At 41.5% G+C, this 15,200-nt stretch overlaps 1 protein-coding gene across 1 annotated transcript; it reads left to right on the top strand.

Annotated features, from left to right (window-relative positions):
- The first annotated feature begins 2,151 nt into the window (after positions 1–2,151).
- On the top strand, positions 2,152–3,987 carry LOC100969075 (glutathione S-transferase Mu 2-like). The gene has a single exon (XM_003822204.7). The coding sequence runs from the start codon at positions 2,984–2,986 to the stop codon at positions 3,536–3,538; it is 555 nt and encodes a 184-aa protein (XP_003822252.5). The 5' UTR covers positions 2,152–2,983; the 3' UTR covers positions 3,539–3,987.
- The last annotated feature ends 11,213 nt before the right edge of the window (positions 3,988–15,200 follow it).

The raw sequence follows: 15,200 nt of genomic DNA, 5'->3' as shown, positions 1-15,200 counted from the left end.
TTTTCCTGACCATTCAGCAGTCAGAAAACAGGAAAGTTACTCTTCCCTTTGCCCTGTTTTTAAAACTTCTATTTCTACTAGGCAGCTTTTACCTATCACACTGGGCTTTAACAAAGTATCTGAGGAATTAACTCACACTAATGTAGAAAACACTGGTGGCAATTTTCCACGTCTGTTTTTTTTTTTTTCTCTTTGAGATGGAGTTTCACTCTTGTTGCCCAGGCTGGAGTACAATGGTGCAATCTCGGCTCACTGCAACCTCTGCCTCCTGGGTTCAAGCGATTCTCCTGCCTCAGCCTCCCAAGTAGCTGGGATTACTGGCGCGTGCTACCATGCCTGGCTAATTCTTGTATTTTTACTAGAGACAGGGTTTCACCATGTTGGCTAGGCTGGTCTTGAACTCCTGACTTCAGGTGATCCACCCGCCTCAGCCTCCCAAAGTGCTGGGATTACAGGCGTGAGCCACGGTGCCCGGCCTCCATATCATTTTTTTAAAGGTCACCCAGAGGCAACAATGTTTTGACTCAAAGGAACAGTTCATTAGTGAACGGATTCTCTAGAGGACTTCTGTTTTACATGCATTTATCTCTGCTCTCTCTCTAGTCCACTCTAACAAGAGTAAAGAAAAGAAGGCACACAGCCAAAAGGACAAAGAGACAAAGAAGAACAATCTAAACCCAAAGCAAGCAGAAGGAAGGAAATAATAAGGATTAGTGCAGATATTAATGAATAGAAAATAGAAAAACAGTAGAGAAAATCAATGAAAGCAAAAGCTGATTCTTTAAAAATACCAACAAAATGGACAAAACCTTAGCAAGACTGACCAAGAAAAAAAGACTCAATTACCAAATCCAGAATTGAAAGAGGGCTCATTACTACTAATCTCACAGAAATAAAAATTGTAAGGCAGCCAGGCAAGGTGGCTCATGCCTGTAATCCCAGCACTTTGGGAGGCCGAGGTGGGTGGATCACCTGAGGTCAGTAGTTCAAAACCAGCCTGACCAACATGGTGAAACCCCGTCTCTACTAAAAATACAAAATCAGCCAGGCGTGGTGGTGCACACCTGTAATCCCAGCTGTTCTGGAGGCTGTTGGCAGGAGAATCACTTGAACCCGGGAGGCAGAGGTTGCAGTTAGCCAAAATTGCACCACTGCACTCCGGCCTGGGCAACAGAGAGAGATCCTGTCTCAAAAAAAAAAAAAATAATAATAATAATAATAATAATAAATTATAAGGGAATACTATGAACAACTGTATGCCAACATATTACATAATATAATTTAGATGAAATGAACACATTCCTCAAAAGACACAAACTACAAAACCTGATTCAAGAAAGAACGGAAAATCTGAGTATACCTATAACAACTAAACAGGCTGAATTAATAGTAAAATAAAAGAAAAGTCTGAGCTTCACTGGTGAATTATACCAAGCATTTAAAAAAGAAATAATACCACTATGGTGTTATTCTATGATAGTATTATGGCATGGCGATTCCTCAAAATTAAAAATGGGATTACCATATAATCTGGAAAATCTACTTCTGGATATATATCCAAAAGAATGGAAAGCATGTTCTCAAAGATATACTATATTTCTTGTTCATAGCAGCAATATTCACAATAGTCAAAAGATGGAAGCAGCCAAAGTGTCCATCAAAAGATGAATGGATAAACAAAACGTGATGTATACCTACAATGGAATATTACTCAGCCTTAAAAAGGAGGAAAATTCTGATGCATGGTATAACATGAATGATCCTTGAGGACATTATGCTAATGTGAGATAAACCAATCACACAAAGATAAATACTGTACGATTCCACTTATATGAGGTACGTAAGAGCAGTCAGAATCATAGGAACAAAGCCAGGTATGCATCTAAAGTCTGAGGTACTTGGGAGGCTAAGGCAGAAGGATTGCTTGAGCATGAGTTCGAGGCTATGGTGCACTATGATTGTGCCTGAGAATAACCACTGCACTCTAGATTGGGCGACATAGTGAGATCTTGTCTCAAAAAATTTTTTTAAATTATAGAAACAGAAAATAGAACAGTGGTTACTAGGAGCAGGGAGAAGGGGAGATGGGAGGTTGTTTAATAGGTATAGAGTTTCCATTTTGCAAGATAAAAATGTTCTGGGCCAGGTGCGGTGCTCATGCTTGTAATCCCAGCACTTTGGAAGACTGAGGCAGGTGGATCACCGGAGGTCAGGAGTTCAAGGCCAGCCTGGCTAACATGGTGAAACCCCATCTCTACTAAAAATACAAAATTAGCTGGGCATGGTAGAGCATGCCTGTAATCCCAGCTACTTGGGAGGCTGAGGCAGGAGAACTGATGGAACCCGGGAGGCGGAGGTTGCAGTGAGCTGAGATCGTGCCATTGCATTCCAGCCTGGGTGACAACAGTGAGACTCCGCCTCAAAAAAAAAAAAAAGTTCTGGAAGCTGGTTGCACAACAATGTGAATATACTTATCACTACTAAATTGTAAACTTAAAAATGGTTAAGATAGAAATTTTTATATTAGTGTATTTTACCACAATTTTTAAAAGATAAATGATACAAATTCTTCACAAACTCTTTCAAAATATAGAAGAGAAGGGAACATTTCCCAACTCATTCTATGAGGCTGGTATTACCCTGATACCCAAACCAAAGACACCACAAGAAAGCTACAGACTGATATCTCTTACAAATAAGATGCAAAATCCTCAAAAAAAATTAGGAAGTAGAATTTGGCAATATGTAAAATGGATTATACACCACGATCAAGTGGAATTTATCCCAGGAATGCAAGATTGTTTTAACATCCAAAAGTCAATTGACGTAACACACATCGATAGAGTAAATGGGCCTTTCTGCACAATCCACACTGACCAGCACCATGCCCGTGACACTGGGGTACTGGGACATCTGAGGGCTGGCCCACGCCGTCTGCCTGCTCCTGCAATACACAGACTTAAGCTATGAGGAAAAGAAGTACATGATGGGGTACGCTCCTGACTATGACAGAAGCCAGTGGCTGAATGAAAAATTCAAGCTGGGCCTGGACTTTCCCAATCTGCCCTACTTGATTGATGGGGCTCACAAGATCACCCAGAGCAAGGCCATCCTGGGCTGCATTGCCTACAAGCACAATCTGTGTGGGGAGACAGAAGGGGAGAAGATTTGGGAAGACATTTTGGAGAACCAGCTTGTGGACAACCACGTGCAGCTGGCCAGACTCTGCTACAACCCAGATTTTAAGAAACTGAAGCCAGAATACCTGGAGGCACTCCCTGCAATGCTGAAGCTCTACTCACAGTTTCTGGGGAAGCAGCCATGGTTTCTTGGGGACAAGATCACACTTGTGGATTTCATCGCGTATGGTGTCCTTGAGAGAAACCAAGTATTTGAGCCCAAGTGGTTGGACGCCTTCCCAAACCTGAAGGACTTCATCTCCCGATTTGAGGGCTTGGAGATCTCTGCCTACATGAAATCCAGCTGCTTCCTCCCGAGACCTGTGTTCACAAAGATGGCTGTCTGGGGCAACAAGTAGTGCCTTGAAGGCCAGGAGGTGGGAGTGAGTTGCCCATACTCAGCCTGTTGCCCAGGCTGTGGAGAGCAGCTGGACTCTACACCCCAGCACCTGCCTTCTTGTTCCTTTCTCCTGTTTATTCCCTTCTTTACCCCCAAGACTTTATTGGCCTTCTTCAATTCCCCTAAACCCGTGTCCCATCCAAGCCCTTTAAAGCCTCAGCTACCCATTTTCCTTCATGAACGTCTCCCTCCCAACATTACCCTTCCCTGCACTAAAGCCAGCCTGACCTTCCTTCCTGTTAGTGGTTGTGTCTGCTTTGAGGGGCCTAACTGGCCCCTTGCCTGTGGAGCTCAGCCCTGAGGTCCCAGGGCTGCATGAAAGAGCAGTACTGACTGGTTTACAGGCCCTTCTCCTGCAGCATGGCCCCTGCCTTAAGCCTACCTGATCCAAGTAAAGCCTAAAACACACACACACACACACACACACACACACACACACACACACACACACAAAGAATAAATGTCAAAATCCACAGGATCATTTCAATGATGCAGAAAAAGCATTTGACAAAATTTAACACCCTTTCATGATGAAAAAAACACTCAACAAAGTAGGAATAGATGAGAATTTCTTCAACCTAATATAGGGCTTCTACAAAAAACCCACAGGTAACAGCATATTTAATGGTAAAATAACTGATTCTTCTTCAGATGAAGCATCAAGACAAATGAAGAACAGGACAAAGATGTCTGCTCTCCCGGCTTCTATTCAACATTGTGAAGGAGGTTCTAGCCAAGGCAATTAGGCAAGAATAAGAAATAAAAGGCACCCAGCTTGGAAAGGAAGAAATAAAAGGCACCCAGCTTGGAAAGGAAGAAATAAAAGTATCCTATTAGTTGATGATGTGATTTTGCATATAGAAAATCCTAATGAATCCACTAAGAAACTATTTGAACTAATAAACAAGTTCAGCAAGGTTTCAGAATACAAGATCAATATACAAAGAGAAACTGTATTTCTTTATAGCAGCAATAAGCAAACAGAAAATGAAATAAAGAAAATTCTGTTTACAATAGCATCAAAAAGAAAAAATGCACAGGAATAACTTTAACAAAAGAGGTACAAAGCTTGTATGCTGAAACCTACAAAACATCATTGAAAGAAATTGAAGATTTTAATAAATGGAAAGATATCCTATGTTCACAGATCAGAACACGTAACATTGTTAAGATGGAAAAACTCTTCAAATTGAACTAAGATTCTACACAATCCCTAACAAAAATCTTGGCTGATTTCTTGGCAAAAATTGGCAAGCTAATCCTAAAACTCATGGAAATTTAAGAAACTCAGAATGGTCAAAACAGTTTTTAAAAAGAACAAAGCTGTAGAATTTACATTTCCCAATTCTAAAACTCACTACAAACTTATAGTAATCAAGACAGAGTGGTACTGGCATAAGGACAGACATATCAATCAACAGAACAGAATTGAAAGTCCAGAAATAAAGCCTCACATTTACTGTCAATCGATTTTTGACAAGAGCACACAACCATTCAATGAGGAAAGAATAGTCTTTTCAAAAAATGGTGCCAAGACACTGGATATCCATATGCAAGGGATGAAGATGGACCCTCTAACTCACACCAGATACAAAAATGAATTCAAAATGGATCAGATACTTAAATCTAAGAGCTAAAACTCTAAAACTCTTCAAAGAAAAGACAGGAGTAAGTCTTTATGACCTTGGACTAGGCAATAGTTTCTTAGATATGACACCAAAAGCACAAGCAAAAAAAAAGAAAAAAATGTGTAAATTAGACTTTATTAAAACAAAACTTTAGTCCTTCAAAGTACATCATCAAGAGAGTGAAAAAATTCCAATGCTCAACACCATTAATCATCTGATACATGCAAATCAAAACCACAATGAGATACCACTTTACATCCATTAGGATAACTGTAATAAAAATGGAAAATATACATAAGTGGACTTGTGTTATATGGGGAAAAAATGGAAAATAGCAAGCATTGGTGATGATGTGGAGAAATTAGAACACTCGGCCAGGCATGGTGGCTCATGCGTATAATCCCAGCACTTTGGGAGGCCAAGGCCTGAGAATTGCTAGAACCTGGGAGGCGGAGGTTGCGGTGAACCAAGATCATGCCACTGTACTCCAGCCTGGGCGACAGAACAAGACTCCATCTCAAAAATAAATAAATAAATAAATAAATAAAAAATAAAAAGAAAAGAAATTTGTAATTAAAGATGTGCTTTGTTGAGTTGGTATGCCACAAAGTTATATAGTACTAAAAATATGCCCGTACTCTTCTTACCTGGCGACTCCAGAACTGAGGGAGATCATGGAAGGATGAAAGCAATAGGTTTCTCATGGCAGTGAATATGATTTTCTCCTTCAATTTTCCTTCTCCTTCTTGTTAAATAAAATTCCCCTGGTTGCAACTTCCTAATGAGAGGATTGATGACAATTGAGTTCTTTTGGAAGATCCATCTTTAGGCAGATTTTGGTTGTATCACTGAAGCTGTGACTGGGATGTCATATATGAGAAGATATATAGAATGAATCTATAGGTACTGCAGGCTAAGTCTAAAGTATTCCTTGATTTGGCTTCCTAGCCTAAAGAAGTTTTAAAATGTCCATTCTTAGAGTTCTTATCAAAAGTTCCAGCAAAGCTTTGCAGCAGTTAATGTTATAGAAAAAGAGAAAAAAAGTTCCAGCAGTCTGGGCGCAGTGGCTCACGCCTGTAATCCCAGCACTTTGGGAGGCCAAGGCAGGAGGATCACCTGAGGTCAGGGGTTCAAGACCAGTCTGACCAACATGAACAAACCCCGTTTCTACAAAAAGTACAAAATCAGCTGGGTGTGGTGGCGCATGCCTGTAATCCCAGCTACTCGGGAGACTGAGGCACAAGAATTGCTTGAACCTGGGAGGCGGAGGTTGCAGTGAGCTGAGATTGCACCATTGCACTCCAGCCTGGGCAACAAGAGTGAAATTCTGTCTCAAAAGAAAAAAAAATGTTCCAGCAAAGCAAACTTAAAAACAGTCTGTGTGGTCATTCACTATTCCTGCTGCTCTTATGTAAATAATCAGGCTAAGTTTGATGAGACTAACCTTATTTTGTAAACACATTTGTCTTATTCTGATTATTTTTGGTAGAAATGGGAGTAACTGTAGAGAGAAAAACTGTTTCTGAAGAAAAGCTATAGTACACCTGCTATTAGGTTGTGGCTTTGCTCATCGTTTTCAAGTTTTTCTTATCTTCTTGTAGACTGGACTAGATTCTAGAATTCTCTTTTCCTCCAATATCTGGCTACAATTCTCCAACTAAGAACAAGAACTGCTCTGTACCCAAAGCCCTCTAAGCTGAAACCAGACAACTCGATGTAAATTTCAAGGGACAAGTGTCATTCCTGATGTGTTGGCCACACAGAGTTCACCAAAACGCCTGATGCCATAACCAGAGACATTCAAACTGCAAACCAGGGAAAGAGGTTGACAACTTCATGCTGTAAACAGCTTTTCCCAAGGTGTCAGCACAAGACTGCCTATTACATAATAAGACTCTTGCCCCTCTGAACTTTTTTTTTTTTTTTTTTTGGCCCATCTTTTTTGCTTGGCACAGTCAGCAGCTCCTGCGGGGGCAATCTGATGAACTGTTGGATCTGTCATGTGAAACCCAAATCTTTACATAACCTAAGAGCTTCTTTAGTCCATCTAGTGGGTAAGTTTAGCAACATCCCTAATGTAACTGTTGTTCAAATTGTACTAGTGGTCCCTTTAATAGGGTTACACTTCTAGATCCACTTGTTCTCACTCTCTGCTTTAATATAACCCAGTCATAGGATACCAGATTTCCTGCTAGCTGTATAGTATAGGAGGAGTCTGTGCCATTGATAACACTTCTTGTTGTACATGGGTAGATACGTTGGGTATTACAGAGACTTGGTTGCAAAAAATGAACAGTCTGCTTGGTTAAAACAAGTGGACTCCTCATCTGGCTCATTCTTTGATCTATTCAATTTTAGTTGGTTTGGTTCATGGGGACCCTGGCTAAGGAGCTTATGCCAAACTGCTGGTATTATCCTCCTGATAGTCATAATAGTAGTCTTGCTGGTGTGCTATATTCTCTCAAAGGTTTTAAATACTTACATGTAGCCATCCATCGAACATTGAATGATCTCTCTTCAGCTAGAATAACAAAAACTCAAAGAAATATGTGATCAGACCAGACTTGATGGCTCACGCCTATAATCCCAGCACTTTGGGAGGCCAAGGCCAGCAGACCACGAGGTCAGGAGATCAAGACCATACTGGTTAACATGATGAAAATTTGTCTCTACTAAAATACAAAAAAAAATTAGCCGGGCATTGTAGCGGGCGCCAGTAGTCCCAGCTACTCGGGAGGCTGAGGCAGGAGAGTGGCGTGAACCTGGGAGGTGGAGCTTGCAGTGAGCCCAGATCGCGCCACTGCACTCCAGCCTGGGCAACAGAGCAAGATTCTGTCTTAAAAAAAAAAAAAAAAAAGCAAAAGAAATATGTGATCCTGAGGACACCACACTCTAAGAATGGTACATCGAGACCAGAAACCCAGAATGATGGTAACTGAGAGCAGTGTGAATGGCCTAGGTTTTGGTCGCACTCTCACCTGGGTGACAGCCTGACCCAAATGGTGAAATTGTTTTAAAAAAAAAAGTATAGGAGGCCATTGGTTTGGACTGAGCTCCTGCTCTAGGTCCAACAGATCAAACCAAAATGGAGTCAGTCATGCCAAAGTTTCACATCACCAAACTGAAACTAAGTTGTTTATCTAACATTCTGAGAAATCAGGCGAGAGATAATAGCTAAATCCCCAAACAAGCAATTTCAGCCAGTATGATAAAGAAATCCCCTCTCCTTTAGCCTTTACAAGGAAAGTATAACTTTGAAACAATCAATCGACTTTTTATTTTCTGTTTTGGCTTTTCTCAGCCTTTTTCTGTCTATAAAACCAACCTCCTCTGATTAGAACACTCATTGTACTTTTTTTTTTTTTGAGACTGAGTCTCGCTCTGTCACCCAGGCTGTATGTAGTGCAGTGGTGCAATCTCGGCTCACTAACCTCCGCCTCCTGGGCTCAAGCAATTCTCGTGCCTCATCCTCCCGAGTAGCTGGGATTACACGTGCGTGCCACCACGCCTGGCTAATTTTTGTATTTTTAGTAGAGATGGGGTTTCACCATATTGGCCAGGCTGGTCTCGAACTCCTGACCTCAGGTGATCCGCCCGCCTTGGCCTCCCAAAGTGCTGGGATTACAGGCATGAGCCACCACACCCGGCCTTATGGTATTTTATAGTATGAGGTGTTTCTCAGTTCTAGAATTACAAAAAGCCAATTAAGTTTTTAAGCTAAATTTGTTAAAATTTTGTCTTTTGCAACTCTTCTTCCCCCCCACCTTTTTTTTTTTTTTTTTTTTTGAGATAAATCTCGCTCTTGTACCCCAGGCTGGAGTGTAATGGCACGATCTTGGCTCACTGCAACCTCCGCCTCCCGGGTTCAAATGATTCTCTTTGCTCAGCCTCCCACCATTCACCTTACAGGCACCTGCCACCAGGCCTAGCTAATTTTTGTGTTTTTAGTAGAGATGGGGTTTCACCATGTTGGACAGGCCGGTCTTGAACTCCTGACCTCAGGTGATCTGCCTGCCTTGGCCTCCCAGAGTGCTGGGATTACAGGCATGAGCCACCGTGCCCCGCCTTTTCCCCTTTCTTTTCTTCCATTGTTGTTCTTAAGTTTGCACAATAATTAGGATAAATAAGCATTTATAAAATCAGGTATAATTTAGTCTTCTAATACATATTCCAATTGTGTTGTCACATCTTTTATCCAGATTAATACCTTGGTACATATCATTTAATTTTATTAATAAAAGTTAATTATTATTTTAATTACTTTATTTATTTATTTATTACAGAAGGGGTCTTGCTAGGTTGCCAAGGCTAGTCTTGAACTCCTGGGCTCATGCAATCCTCCCACCACTCAAGTAGCTAGGATTATAGGCATGAGCCACCATGCCCGGCTTGTCTGCATGCCTTTCTTCCTTCTTTCCTCCCTTCCTTCCCTTCCTTCCTTCTTCTTTTTTCATTTTCTCTCTTTCTTATTTATTTTCTGATTTATTGGTAGAAATAGGGTCTCACTGTGTTGTCCAGGCTGGTGTTATTATTTGTAAATGGGCTGATTTAGGTAAATGATGGATTATCACCCCTTCTTTTTTTTTAGAGATGGGGTTCTGCTATGTTGCCCAGGCTGGGCTCAAACTCCTGGGCTCAAGTGATCCTTCTGTCTCAGTTTCTCAAGTAGATGAGACTACCAGGCTCGCACCACTGTGCTCAGCTTCCCCCATTTTTATTATTAACATTTCCTCAGCCAGGCATGGTGCCTCATGCCTGTAATCCTAGCACTTTACAATGTCGAGGTGGGCAGAGCACTTGAGCCCACGAATTTGAGACCAGCTTGAGCAACATAGCTGGGTGTGGTGGTGCGTGCCTGTAGTCCCAGGTATTTGAGAGACTGAGATGGGAGAATTGACTGAGCCCAGGAGGTCAAGTCTGCGGTAATCATGCCACTGCACTCCAGCCTGGACAACAGAGTAAGATCCCATCTCAAAATAAACAAAACAAATTTTCTCACACTTTCTTATACACTAACTATAGACTATGTCATTTGACTGAAAGAGAATAGTACATTCTTCTTTTCTTTTTCTTCTTTTTTTTGAGATGGAGTCTCACTCTATCGCCCAGGCTGGAGTGGTGCAGTGGCGTAATCTCAGTTCACTGCAACCCCCGCCTCCCAGGTTTAAGCGATTCTCCTGCCTCAGCCACCTGAGTAGCTGGGATTACGGGCATGCGCCACCACAACCAGCTAATTTTTGTATTTTTAGTAGAGACGGGGTTTCACCATGTTGGCCAGGCTGGTCTTGAACTCCTGACCTTGTGATCCGCCCGCCTCAGCCTCCCAAAGTGCTGGGATTACAGGCGTGAGCCACCGCATCTGGCCTAACATTCTTCTTTTCTCAGCCTTTTAATAAACACTTGAATGTTTTCTTTTTTTTTTTCTTTTTCTCCCTCTCGAGACGGAATCTCGCCCTGTCGCCCAGGCTGGAGTACAGTGGCGCGATCTCGGCTCACTGCAACCTCTGCCTCTTGGGTTCAAGTGGTTCTCCTGCCTCAGCCTTCCGAGTAGCTGGGATTACAGGTGTGCGCCACCATACCCAGTTAATTTTTGCATTTTTAGTAGAGACAGGGTTTCACCATGTTGGTCAGGCTGGTCTTGAACTCCCGACCTAGGTGATCTGCCCACCTCAGCCTCCCAAAGTGCTGGGTTTACAGGCGTGAGCCACCGTGCCTGGCCAAAAATCTTGAACATGTTCCAAGTGCTTATTGTTAAAAATAGAAAGTAGAAAAAATATATTTTGTTTTTTAATCAGTTGCCTTATAAATTCATTCAAAATTACAACAGTTGGTTTCTAGGCTAGATTTATATTTGCTCAATAATTCATTTTGAGAACTCAAAATCACAAGTCTGGTTCCAGGTCCATCTAGTTGTAGTTCTTATTTATATTGGTAGAAAACATCTTTTTTTATAAAAAGGAAAAAAGAAAATGAAACCTCAACAACAAAAAACAACTTAAAACCTGGTCATTTTCCTATCCCCAGAAGTCCCCAAATCACAGAATCTCAGCTGGGGAGTGCATCTGGTCTCGTCTCCTGCCTTCAGCCATATTCCTCTCTCTAGTATCTCTCTTGTCTATGTCCAATCGCGGAAGCCTCACTGCCTCCCCAGGCAACTCATTTCAGTCATGAGTAGCTCTACCCACAAAAAGGTTAGACTGAACTGAAAACTTTCTCCATCTCACTTTCACTCATAAGTCATAAATATGCCTCTAAATTTCTTAGAATAAGTGTAATTCCTTTTCCACTTGGTTTTCCTTCAAATGTCTGGTGACAACTATTACATCCTTAAGTCAAATGCTTTCCTTCCTCAAGGACTTGACATTGGCAGTTCTGAAGTGTGCTCTCCCAAATTTTCACATACTAACAACTTCTTGATATTCAGGACTCAGTTCAGCCCATATATTGCCTTTCAAAGAGCTCTTCCCTTGCCATTCATGTTAAAGTAGCCCCTCCTGAGTCGCTCTCTGTCTACTCTTTTATTGTTCTTTTTTTGTTGTTTTTGAGATGGAGTGTCACTCTTGTCGCCCAGGCTGGAGTGCAGTGGCACGGCCTCAGCTCACTGCAACCTCTGCCTCACGGGTTCAAGTGATCCTCCTGCCTCAGCCTCCTGAGTAGCTGGGATTACAGGCGCCCGCCACCATGCCCAGCTAATTTTTGTACTTTTAGTAGAGATGGGGTTTTGCCATGTTGGCCAGGCTGGTCTCGTACTCCTGACCTCAGGTGATCCACCCACCTTGGCCTCCCAATGTGCTGGGATTACAGGCGTGAGCCACTGTGCCCGGCCTCTTATATTGTTCTTATATCACGTATCGCTTTCTGAATGTATTCTATTTGTTTATATGTTTTACCACCTCTTTCCCTCCACTAGAAAGCGAGCCTTCTGGGGACTGGGAACCTGTCTCTTGTTCATTCAGTTCCTAATGTGACCCAGGCATTCTATTCCTAGGTACTACCCCAAAGCAATGAAATCACTTCACCATACAAAGACTTGTAGCACAAATATTCATAGCATCTTTTTTTGTAACAGCCAAAAAGTAAAAGCAACCCAAGTGTCCACAAATAGATGAATATATTAAAAATCTATAAGAAATCCATATTATGGACTACTACCTATAGCAACCAACTACAGATACATGTAGCAACACGCATGAACTTCAAAATATTCATCTGAGTGAAAGAAGCGAGTCACAAGAGTTCTTCTCTTTCATTCCATTTATACAAAATTCCATTAAACATAAATTAATTTCTAGAGACAAAAAGCAGATCAGTGGTTGCCCGGGACATGGGGTAGAGGGAAATAAACAGGTATGAATTTTTGGGGTCAGATGAAAATATTCTGCCTCTTGATTGTGGCAGTGTTTTCGTAGGTGTTCACAAATGTCAAAACTCACCAAATCATATACTTTAAACAGGTGCATTTAATTGTACATAAATTAGGCCAGGCACAGTGGCTCACATCTGTAATCTCAGCACTTTGGGAGGCTGAGGTAGGAGGATTACTTGAGCCCAGCAGTTCGAGACCAGCATGGGCAACATAGTAAGACGTTTTCTCTATTTTAAAAATAAACAATTTTAATAAATTTATGTAAGTTATACTCCAATTAAGTTGATGGAATCAAATTTTGTTCAGTAAATACTTTTTTTCTCCAGGTAAATGATCCCTGCCTAATCTGACAAGGTTTCAAAATTTTTCATTACCTTTGCCATTACCAAGTAGCTCAATTTCTCCAAGGGTGGTGCCCAGAAATGAAACCAATATTATAGATATGAACAGGTTAGAGTATATTGGGTCCCTGTTACTTCCACTTTTTTATTACTGTACATTTGAATCAGGATTTCTTGTTTTTAGACTTCAAAAAATCTCATATAAATGATTTTAATCAGCCTGAATGTTCTACTTCTGTCAGTGCAGCTTAAATTTAGGGGGACCTTTCAGAAGCAGGCTGACACGGATGTCTGACACTGGGTTTGCCTCCAGGGGCATTTCCCAACTGTAGAACAGTCTCCTTTATCCTAACTACGTGTATATTTTTCCCCCAGGTTCTGAACTTTTCTTTGTGTCTTTTTTTTGTCTTCATGAAAGTGGAAGAACACCGTTTAAAGAGACAAAGGTCAATAGCAGCCCTGAGGCTTGTCAGTAAAGATCTGCTTTCTGGATGCCATGGATGTATTCATCATTCATCAATACCCTTTGGGTGTAGTTGTTTAAATTGCTATGAATTGGCCTGGGTGCTGATTAGTTACATCATTTCTCCATGTGATTCACATGAATACTGTGAGACACTTAAGACATCTTGCTGAGAATCCACTAGATTAGGAATTAGAAGACTTGAGTTCTAGGCCCAGATTTACCTCTTTAAGTTGTGTAACGTTGGACAAGATTACTTAATCCAAGCCTCTGCTTTCTCGACTGGAAATTGTATAAAATACCACCTGCACTATTCAGTTTATGGAATATTTTAAATATCAACGGAAAATACCATGTGAAAGTACTTTCAAAAAAAGACTGCACTTATCAGCCGGGTACGGTGGCTCACACCTATAATCCCAGCACTTAGGGAGGCCAAGGTGGGCGGATCATGAGGTCAGGAGTTCGAGATCAGCCTGGCCAGCATGGCGAAACCCCGCCTCTACTAAAAATACAAAAATTACCCAAGTGTGGTGGCGGGCACCTGTAATCCCAGCTACTTGGGAGGCTGAGGCAGGAGAATTGCTTGAACCTGGGAGGCGGAGATTGCAGTGAGCCGAGATCATGCCACTGCACTCTAGCCTGGGTGACACAGCAAGACTCCATCTCAAAAAAAAAAAAAAAAAAAAAAAGAAAAGAAAAACAGATTGTGCTTATCATATTATTTATAATAATATCAACAGGAAATGCCATTAATGCCCAACAATAGAATGACTAAAATAAATAACATATCCACGTAATCAAATATTACAGAGCCATCAAAAATAGTGTTTAAAAAATAACTAATGACACAAGAAACTGCTTACATATAACATTGATTTCAAAGAGCAAGGCAGGCCAGGCACAATGGCTCACACCTGTAATCCCAGCACTTTGGGAAGCTGAGGCAGGAGGATTGCTTGAGCCCAGGAGTTCAAGATCAGCCTGGGCAACATGGCAAGACCTCTGTTGTAAAAAATTAGCTGGGCGGTGGCACATGCCTGCAGTCCGAGCTACTAGGAATGCTGAGGTGGGAGGATCACCTAAGCCTGGGAGGTTGAGGCTGCAGTGTGCTGTGATCATGCCACTGTACTCCAGCCAGGGAGAGTGAGAATCTGTCTTAAAAAAAATAAAGGGCAGAGCACCTAGTAAACCCTTGGGCAAGGGCCAATGATGGGAGCAGGTACAAGGGGACTTTTGTCGGTCTTTACAATATTTCTATTTCTTTTTCTTTTCCAACTTAGATAAAGGGGGTACATGTACAGTTTTGTTACCTGGGTATGTTGCATGATGCTGAAGTTTGGGGTGTGATTGATCCCATTACCTAGGTATTGAGCACAGTACCCAACAGTTTTTGAACCCTTGGCCTCCTTGCTCCCTCCCCACTAGTAGTCGGTCCCCAGTATCTACTGTTGCCATCTTTATGTCCATGCGTACCAATTGTTTAGCTCCTACTTACAAGTGTGGTATTTGGTTTTCTGTTCCTTTACGTTAATTCACTTAGGATATTTCTATTTCTTGATCTGGATAATTATGCAAGTGTGTTCACTTGGTAAAAATTCGTCATGTTTTGCTCTTATGAACACTTCCATTCATGTAGGTTTTAGCTATATATGTATTTAAAAATAAAAAAGCAGAACTCAAAATAAGACCACAGTTTTATTTTATGTATTTTATTGATTGATTTCTTGATTGATTGTGACAGAGTCTCATTCTCTGTTGCCCAGGATAGAATGCAGTGGCATTATCTAGACTCACTGCAACTTTTGCCTCCAGGGTTCAGG

This window comes from Pan paniscus, chromosome 5, assembly GCF_029289425.2.
Source record: "Pan paniscus chromosome 5, NHGRI_mPanPan1-v2.0_pri, whole genome shotgun sequence".
In the NCBI taxonomy this organism is placed as follows: domain Eukaryota; kingdom Metazoa; phylum Chordata; class Mammalia; order Primates; family Hominidae; genus Pan; species Pan paniscus.
This window is presented reverse-complemented; position numbering and strand designations above follow the sequence as displayed.

Coding starts and splice junctions, on each gene's coding strand:
- LOC100969075 (XM_003822204.7), top strand. CDS start 2,984: ATGATGGGGTACGCTCCTGACTATGACAGAAGCCAGTGGCTGAATGAA.